We start from the raw sequence: 9501 nt of genomic DNA on the forward strand, positions 1-9501 counted from the left end.
AGCTGACCCAATATGAACTAAAATGAATGAAAACGTGGTGAAAGTCTTCAGAAATAACAAACTCGTATCTGCAAGTTTCAACTAATGGCTCCCTAAAACTTCCATTCTTCCTCTTTTGTGCATAAATGTTGGTCCAGAAATGGTCAGATGTGATTCTGTGGTTTGCTCAAGGTTCTGGATTACAGCTGAATATTACAAAGAGAGATTCACGTCACAGACGGGCTGAAATGATTATTAAAAACAATTTGAACACTTTTTGCCATCTTAATTTACTGTCACTTGGAAACATGATTGATGATTTTTAGACCTCTGGAATCTTACCTTTATTTTCATACCAGAACTATCCAACAAACCTTGTTGTTTCTTAGATCTATTAAATTAATTTGGGCATTTTTTAGCATATCTTCAAACAGAGACCCAGGATTTAAGGAATAATAACTTCATCTATCTTTTAGAGACAAAAAGGTGCTTCACAATAAACTAATACACCATCCAAAGAACTATCAAAAGGAATTTTTTAAATTCACTTCTAATTTATTGATTTTACCTCATAAAAAGAGCTCATTAAGTGTTGGATTTTACTGAGCATCAACCCAGAGGACTGTAGTTTTAATTGTTCGGATGGTTGGTTAACCAGTTTTTTGTCGCTGACCCGTTTCTGGAGGTGAGTCTTCGCCCTGACAGGGGAACAGATGCTGTCTGCACCGTGTCACGTTTCAGCGCACGCTTTAAGCTTTTAAGAACGGCTAAAGTCACGATGCAGGAGGCAGGAAGCCTGTTGCTTCTGAACTCACCTCTGAACAGTCAGCTGACGGCTCCTCTAGTTCTCCACAGACCCAACGCTCAGACGGACGAATGCTTGCAGATCAGCTGGTGTCTGTAGACGTTGGACCGATGGCAGATATCACTCGTCATTAATGATTGATGCCAGAAGGCCTTTGTTTCATCATGCATGCAGTCATTTGCATTATGCATCATGCTCAGCTTGTTTAGACCCCCGCCTCTGCAGGAATCGTGTTGGGTGAAGTCTGAAAGTGTGGTGCTGCAGGTCAGAGTTGGGTTTTCCCTGGAAAGGATTGTTCCTCTGCCGTGTTGTACTGTTCCTTTAACAGGTTGGCACACATATCCCTGTAGCTCCCCTCCCTTTAATCCATTCCTCGGTCTTACAGCTTATAGAGCAGCTCGCTCCTTCTAACCAGACTGTTACTGATCTACAGTCACTGCTGCTGTTATCAGGCTGAGACAAGGTTCTGGTTCTGGAGGTTCCCCTGAAACCTGCCCAGAATGTACCGAGTCGCCGTCACTCAGTCACCAGTAGGACTTACGGTTAAAGTAAAATTTGCCTGATATAATAAGGCTACATGTCTGCAAAATACAACAGGATTAAAGGATTATTTTAGTGTATTTTCATTTTGTGTTGACTCGCCTGGTTGATAATTTCACTTATAACTTGTTTTCTCTGCTGTTCTGATTTTTCATGTTCAGACAAAACTTATGAAGGAGAAACTAAATTAATTCCTTGGAATGTTGTAATCATGACGACTGCTATGAACAGAAATGAAAACAGAAATAACCTTTATTGCTCCATAGTGGCGAAATTCAACTTCACTCACACCAGCGATGTTTAGTCGCTTTAATCCAACTCCAGTCGGTTTGTTCTGGGCTCTGGTTCGTTTGGGGAGGTGTGAACACGTGATCAAACTGATGTGAACAAAACGGCAAAGTCTGCTCCTCCAAACCTCAGTCTGGGTTCGGTTGAAGTGAACTCTGGTTCGATTTGAATGCATATGTGAACGCCAAGTGGACTGGAAACAGGAAAAGCAGGAGGTGGACGCACGGCATTCTGGGTAAACGCAACCAAAACAAACATGCTAGGCTAGCGCCAGCTACAGAAATGGCTCACAGTGTTTATCCTCCAACCGGATCAGATTCTGGACTCAGATAAAGTCTTAAGTAGAGGAAATATGGGATTCAGTTTTGTTTCTCTTTAATGTGTGAACAGAACAATCATTAATTCCAACATTAGAGACCCAAAGAAAGCTTGTGTTGATGATGGTGAGAACAAGGCGGCTGATCCATTTCACAGGATGAGAAAGTATTAGTTTGGACCCAAAACGTGAGCCTCTGCCAAGCAGCCGCAGAATAAGAAGCACCAGCTTGAGCGGCGATCTAGTCCCAGCTGTTTAAATCTACAGCATCGATGGTCATTAAATAAACTGTTAAATATTCTGGAATGACCAACAACCAGCTTGTTTCTGAATCTGTTCGTGTGGATCCCACTCTTTGTGTCTGGGCTGAGTTTTCTGTTCTCGACTGAAATTTGAGCTGTTTTTGTTCCTGAAATCACTGCGAGTCACTTCAGTTGTTCTCAGATGTTTCAGCCCCACTTTGTGACTTTATCCTAAGAACAGATACTCTTCTACCGAACTTCACTTCCACTCTGCAGGAATGTAGGAAGTGAGCAGCTCTGTAATTACCCCTGGGCCTTCAACTCACAGCCTCCCACTGGCCAGCAGAGAGACCATGTCTCTCCTTCTGACCAATAGCATCGCTCCTCTCAGTCCTTCAGTGCTGCAGACAGTTTGCTGGAAGAGCTCAGAGGCTGGACAGGAGGAGAGGGAGAATCTCTGTAGCAGTGAAAGAAAAGATCAGCCCCCCTCCTGCTGCTGTCAGTATCAGAACAAGAAGGCCTCGCCACTCACCGTTCCTTCGCCGCAGAGCAAAGAAAATCAGCACGGCTCATCCTTTAGTCGCCCAGCCATGCACGTAATCTCTAAAAGCACCACCACCAAGATCACTGCATGTGTGTCCAGATGCGTTTATGTTGAGAAATATGTGAGTAATGTAAACTTGAGAGCTGCAGAATTGGACGTAGAGAATCAGGCCTCTGAAAGTCCATCAGATAACTTCTGGTTTTTACTCAGATTGTTGTGTGAAGCTTCTTTGCTCATCATGTAAGCATGACTGTCAGTCACTTTATGAAGACACAGGAATGTGCAATTATCTTCTGTGGCTTACTGTGTGATGTCTGCACACCACACAGCTGGAAAAAACATACCAATTAGGAACTAATAAGTTGATGAGAGGAGAGCATCCGAATAGAAACTGGTTGTGTGTAAACATCTGCATGCAGGCCAGAACACATCTGATTTAGATTTTAGGTTTTTAAAGTGAATAATTGTGTTTCTTGTCATGCATTCAGCAGACTGTGTTCACGTTGCAGGAGTTTGCTGCTCTGACGAAGGAGGTGAACATCTACCGGGAGCAGCTCCTGGAGAAGGAGGAGGAGATCGCAGAGCTGAAGGCAGAGAGAAACAACACCCGGGTGAGTGAACATACCTGGCAAATTCCTGTCTGTTTCTGTTTGGACTGGAGATGGTTGTCATAACAGCGCTCCACCAATCAGCTTCTGTCTTATAATCCAAAGCATTGTCCAAACCCACCCATGTGGAAACCTGCTTAATCATCACAAATTTCCCACTACAGACAACAAATCTCACAACATGCAGCAGTTCTGCTGATGCACACGTGGTTCCTGCATAGCGGATGCTAACGCTAGCGTGTTCTCTCTCTGCAGCTGCTGCTGGAGCACCTGGAGTGCCTGGTGTCGCGTCATGAGCGCAGTCTGAGGATGACTGTGGTGAAGAGGCAGGCTCAGTCTCCTGCTGGCGTCTCCAGCGAGGTGGAGGTCCTCAAAGCTCTAAAGTCACTTTTTGAACACCACAAAGCCCTTGATGAGAAGGTACAACGAACGTCCTGCAGAGTGAAACTTCAGCAGGAGTTCCTGCTGACTAGTTAGACATGAACTGTTGTTGTGTTTTAAGGTGAGAGAGAGACTTCGTGTTGCTTTAGAGCGATGCAGTGCATTGGAGGAGCAACTCGCCATCTCACACAAAGAAGTAAGCAAACATGAAAACCTTCTGAAAATCTTTAACAAGTTTGGAGACGTGTCCTTCGTTTATGAGGGCCAAACATGATTGTGTTGAGGTATAAAATGTTATTGTGACTTTGAGGAAAAATAAAATGTAAAATGCTTCTGGAGAGATTAAAGGAGAACTGAAAAGTAACTTTAAGCCAACTTCAGGGGAAAGACGGACGCCAGAGAGGAGAAAATGAAACGGTGAGGAGCTTCTCTGAAGTGAGCACAGACTCGGATACATGCTGCACATAATTATCAGAATAGAAATCATATTAATGCACTAGATACTCAATTTGTTTATTACAAATGAATACTGCTTCTCAGTATTCCTAACTCTGCTGTAAACTCGTCTTTTTGTTGGCCATGACGGTCCTGACCATCAGAATCCAAATCTGAAGAGTTTTCACTCGATTCTGAGCATCCAGCCGTCGGCTCAGGTTCACACTGGTTGGATATCAGTTACTAACATAAAGTCTTTTGGTGTTTCTTCCATTTCCACATATAAACAACCAAACAGCAGCATCGTTTTATCAGCTGACGGAGGCACAGTGCAGGGCATAAACCCAGGATGGCAGCGGACATCCCGCTTTGGCATTAATAGACAAAAATGCTAGAAACAAGCTTTTTTGTTTTTAGATTAGAGAAATGCATCCATGTAATGTTTTGTGGAAATGTTTCACTAAATGATATAAATGCTAAACTATTATTTAGTTCTCCTTTGAGCTTTGATCGTCTCAGAGTTGAGTTTCAGTGTTGGCCGAAGCAGAGCAGCGTTTGGAAGAGCAGGAAGGTTCAGCTGGATGATGTTGACCAAACGCCCAGAGGATGTCAGACATTTGTCCTAGATTTCCTGTGTGCACTTCAAGCTGGAGTCATCTTTTGTTCATTCGATTCAACGCATGCACACACACACACACACACACACACACACACACACACACTCTTTCTAGATATTCATTCCAGTGAACCAGAATTGCTTTCATTAGGTTTATAATGGTTTGGGTTTACTTTGGTTTGGGTTGGCAGATATTTTCAAAATTCAGCGAATTATAACGGTGAGTCCATTTGGATTTTAAATCCCCAACATTCAGCAACATTTGGAAATGTTGCTGAATTTGTCAACATGTAGTTTTGATTGTTTAGCATCTTTGTCAGCTTGATGGTGACATGGTGTAAAAACAGACCCAGTTAGGCTGCGTTTGTTTTTCTACTAATGAAATGCAGCCACAATCAGACATCTGTGTGAATGGTTTCCAACTCCAAAGCGACCTGCATGCTCAGAAAAAGAACACAGCCGTCCCCCAGTAACGCTCTGTTTACAGCAGCAAAGATGGCCGCCGCGATGCTCTGTTTATGTTTGAAAACTGATACAATTCAGTTCCACATGGAAGTGGCTCAAATCATGTTTTGTGGATGAAGATACTGCAATTGTTGTGAAAAAGTCAGATATGGGTTTCAGAAAAGTGGCTTTGGGTCACATCTGCCTGCCTGCTGTGAGTTTAGCCATAGAAAAGTGTGCAATGAAGTTCTGTTCAGATCTGGGATATAACCTGAAGTTTGGCTCTTTTTGAATTTGGGCTGTTAAGCAGGAAGCAGACGTGGATCTGATCTTTCAGTAAAACTGCTAATAAAATCACTTCTTTAAGTCGTCAAAAAGAGCTTTGGAAAGTCTTTCAGGAAACCTGGACAACCATTCCTGACTATTCAAAGTAGTAACATCACAGTTTATTTAAACATATAACCCTGTTTTAACCTGCTATGCTGTCCTTTCATTTATCTGTTCACATGTTTAGCACATTTCTGCTTTGTTTTCCTCATAATTTGAAAAATTAAGGGTTGCCTAATCCTTAAATAAATAAATCAGAATTGTTAAATGCAAATCTGCCTGTGTTGATCACCTGACTGCATGTTGTGGTTGTGCAGCTTGCTTACCTCAGGGAACAGAGCGGCCAGAAACGAGGCCTGGCAGACGGAACCAGCGAAGTCAACCACACGTCTGAAAACACACCCAGCACCAACGGCAAGGTGAGGAAACCCACCGTGGCTTTGTTTGCTTCACACAATCAGTGCTCCGCTTCTTCAGACGCTGTTACTGACTGAAGGCTGAAGAACACATTAAAACTATAAACATCTTTGTTGTTGAGCTCATATGTCTATTAATTCAATCATTCAGCTGCATTTCCAAATCTTTGATGTGGCAATGCTGCTGAATTTGTCAACATGTAGTTTTCGATTGTGATTAAATCCAGACCCTGCAATTAACTTGGTTAAAAGTTTTTACCAAGTTCCACCACTAGTTTAAAGCACTTAAACATTAAAGCATCCAGACTTCAGTGTGGCTGGGATTCATCAGACACACATGGGGTCGACTTGGTTACTCAACTAAATGCTCAACCAACTCTACAAGTTTAATTATGCAGTTTAACAGAAGCGACCAGGAAGAGGAAGAATAAATCATGAGGGAGTTTAAAGCCGTCTGCCAGCGAACAATGATCTGAACACATCAAACAGAAACACAGTAAATCATGCTGAACAAATCAGGTTGTGCTGCTTGAATGTGGCTGGACATCCCACACTTAGAGACTTTGTGCTTCTCATTATAACATAGTGACTGTAGAGGGTTTGGTCAACCTCAAAAATGATTAAAATTAGCACATGAGGGAAATTAACATTGGAGAGAATCGTTGAAACGGGTGGTGCAGAAAGAGGTGGAGTAGATGGAGACGAGAAGATTTCCAAGATGGTAGCGAGAGCTTCTGTGATGGATGATTTAGATGTTTCCCCAGTTATAGTCCGATTAACTTGGTTTGATGGGGGACAAAAACTGCAGCCTTTGTTTCCAGCTGCTGTGGTTCTTTCTCTGCTCTGAGTCAAACCAACCTGTTCCCCTCCTGGCCTGTGGGGGCGCTGCACCAAGAACCACTGAAGGAAATGACACAAAAACCTCTGAAGACACTGAGAGCAACTTCCTTTTTCACGAAATGGAAACAAAACTGGAGTTGGAGGATTTCTCTTTTGTCTTTAACTACAGACCATTTAGTCATTTCTCCTGCTAGCGCTCGGCTAGCATGTTTGTTTTGGTTGTATTAAGATTTATCATACTGCATGTTTGATAAATGTTTTTCCTGATTGTGTCACTGATGACCTCACAGCGGTCCTCGGACGGCTCGTTGAGTCAGGAAGAAGAGTCCGGGTTCGGGAAGGTCGGTGAGCTGCAGGAGGTGGTGGACCGTCAGACGGCTGATCTGGGCCAGATGAAGGAGCGCATGGTCGCCATGGCGTCGCGCATCAATGAGCTGGAGGAGGACCTGGACACAGCTAGGAAGGACGTCATAAAGTCTGAAGACATGAACACCAGGCTGCAGCGGGACCTCAGAGAGGTGAGCGGAGCCGCCAGACCCCAGCGGAACCGGCTGGTGGCGCTCAGAGCTCTGATCAGATGTCTGTCTGCTAGTCCATGGCTCAGAAGGAGGACATGGAGGAGAGGATCACCACCCTGGAGAAGCGCTACCTCGCCGCTCAGCGGGAGGCCACGTCCGTCCACGACCTGAACGACAAGCTGGAGAATGAAGTGGCCAACAAGGACTCCCTGTACAGACAGGTAGGGCCGGCGCTCAGCCTGCATGGCTGCACACAGCCGCTGCTACCAGTGAATCCTCGCTGTGTTCCTGCTGAATGGAAGACCCTGAAACACTGGGTGGTTTCTTTACATGCAGTCACTGGAGACAGAGACATCTTCCTCCTCTTTTCTTCTGCTTTTTGTCTGTTTTTGTGCCACTTTGAATGCTCTGTTCTTCCCTTCCTGCTCTCCCCTCCTTCACCCATCTCTTCATCCTGTCTCCCTTTGTCTCCTCATGCCAGTCACTCTTTCTCTTTTCATTCTTTTCACGTCTTGGAGCCGACCGCCGAGGCCGCAGCGTAACGCAGACGAGTCGCCATTATGTTTGCTAATGACTTCTTTCCTCTTTCAGTCCGAGGAAAGAAACCGTCAGCTGCAGGAGAAGCTGGAGCTGGCCGAGCAGAAGCTGCAGCAGACCATCCGCAAGGCGGAGACTCTGCCTGAGGTGGAGGCTGAGTTGGCCCAGAGGGTCGCTGCCCTCACCAAGGTACGAAAACCTGCCAGCGCCCCGGGCTTCGTGGTGTAGATCAGGGTGTCGGCACGGCCTTAAAAAGCCTTAAATCCATGTATCTGAAATTAAGGCCTTGAAATGACTGAAATTCATAAAACAAAACGCGAGTTGGCCTTAAATATGTTAATCACAAGTCTTAAATTTTGTCATGGCAGGCTTATTTGATATCGTTTATTCTATGTAGTTTATTTTTTTCTGTCAAAAGTTTGAGTCGCACAAAGACATTTTCATTGAGTTACTGGAGGTAGTTGAGGCTACCGCTAGCTAGCTGCTAATATACCTTTGCTGGCTAGCGTCTATCATTGGTAAATGTAATTTATCGTCCAGACATCTGGACTCGTCTTTGACTCACTTCTGTTGCCAGCCTGTATGGTGCCACCTGCAGTGCTCTTCTACTGGAGCTGTAGGAGACGTGGATCAGCTCAGGCTTCAGCCGGTGTGTGAGTTCATAATTCATAATCTGACCAGGATTATTATTGTTTCCCATCAGGATGACATCCATGGCCTCCGTGCTGAGGAAGCCTCCAAACATCCAGGGATCTATTTTTAGAAACCTGCTCCTGTTTTTATCCATTTATAGTTGGACTCTTTGTCTTGGAGAAGCTCTGCTGCTCCTGGCCTGGAAACTCACAGGACAGGAATCTGTAACCTTTATCGAAGCAGAAAAGCAGAAAACAATATTCTGTTTATGTGACATGCTGGCCAACAGTGTTGAGCATGCTGTGTAATTATTCACATGGCTTTAGAACCTGGTTTAAAACCGATTCAGCTTCTGTAAAACTGTTCAGATGAAGTTCGTGTTGGAAACTTTGCTGCTTAATGCAGAGTGAAAACTAACTGTTGCTGGTCAGTGTTCACAGCAGCAGTCCTTTCTTGCCCTGTTGCATTAAAACCAGCTGTGACCCATTCCAGATCAACACACGTCAGCTAATGCTCCAGCAGCGAAGCTGATTTTTCACTCATAATTTTGAAGGTTTTGCACATTTAGCTTCCACTAAATTCATTTTAGGGAAATAATTTCTAACTGATCATTTTCTAGGCTGTTTTGTAAACTTTTAGCTGAATAAAGTTTGACATCCATGTTGAAGTTTTGGTTTTCAACTGTTGAGGATTTTTTAAGTAATTCAATGTTCATGCTCTTATTTTGAAGTGGGTGAAGACTGCTTACTCAGCAGTTCCATTTCCTCGTCTCACTTTCTTTTTCTTTTTTTTTCTTTTTTAAACTTTGAGCAAATGGCAAATATGCAACCAACATGAAATTTACAGAAGAATACAGGATTTACATAAACAAACTACTAGGGGTGTTAATTAAATATCCGTCCATTTTCTAACACCCTGGTCCTCGTTAGGTCAGGAGGTGCTGGTGCCTCTCAAGCGAAACGTTTCAGGCAAGAGGTGGGGTCACCCTGGACAGGTCGCCAGTGTGTCGCAGAGCAACACAGAGACAGACAG

General features: G+C 44.0%; 1 protein-coding gene across 17 annotated transcripts in view; it reads left to right on the forward strand.

Moving 5' to 3' along the window:
* ppfia1 (PTPRF interacting protein alpha 1) overlaps positions 1-9501 on the forward strand; it is a 42698-nt gene that overhangs the window by 10756 nt on the left and 22441 nt on the right. For all 17 annotated transcript variants that reach the window (XM_007571008.2, XM_016681169.1, XM_016681172.1 and 14 more), the window contains exons 3-9: positions 3224-3325; positions 3578-3742; positions 3825-3899; positions 5843-5944; positions 7072-7299; positions 7374-7520; positions 7891-8025. In XM_007571008.2, coding sequence (XP_007571070.1) covers positions 3224-3325; positions 3578-3742; positions 3825-3899; positions 5843-5944; positions 7072-7299; positions 7374-7520; positions 7891-8025 — 954 coding nt within the window. The remainder of the gene's footprint in view (positions 1-3223; positions 3326-3577; positions 3743-3824; positions 3900-5842; positions 5945-7071; positions 7300-7373; positions 7521-7890; positions 8026-9501) is intronic.

The sequence above is a fragment of the Poecilia formosa genome, unplaced genomic scaffold, assembly GCF_000485575.1.
Source record: "Poecilia formosa unplaced genomic scaffold, Poecilia_formosa-5.1.2 Scaffold272, whole genome shotgun sequence".
Taxonomy (NCBI): Eukaryota; Metazoa; Chordata; class Actinopteri; order Cyprinodontiformes; family Poeciliidae; genus Poecilia; species Poecilia formosa.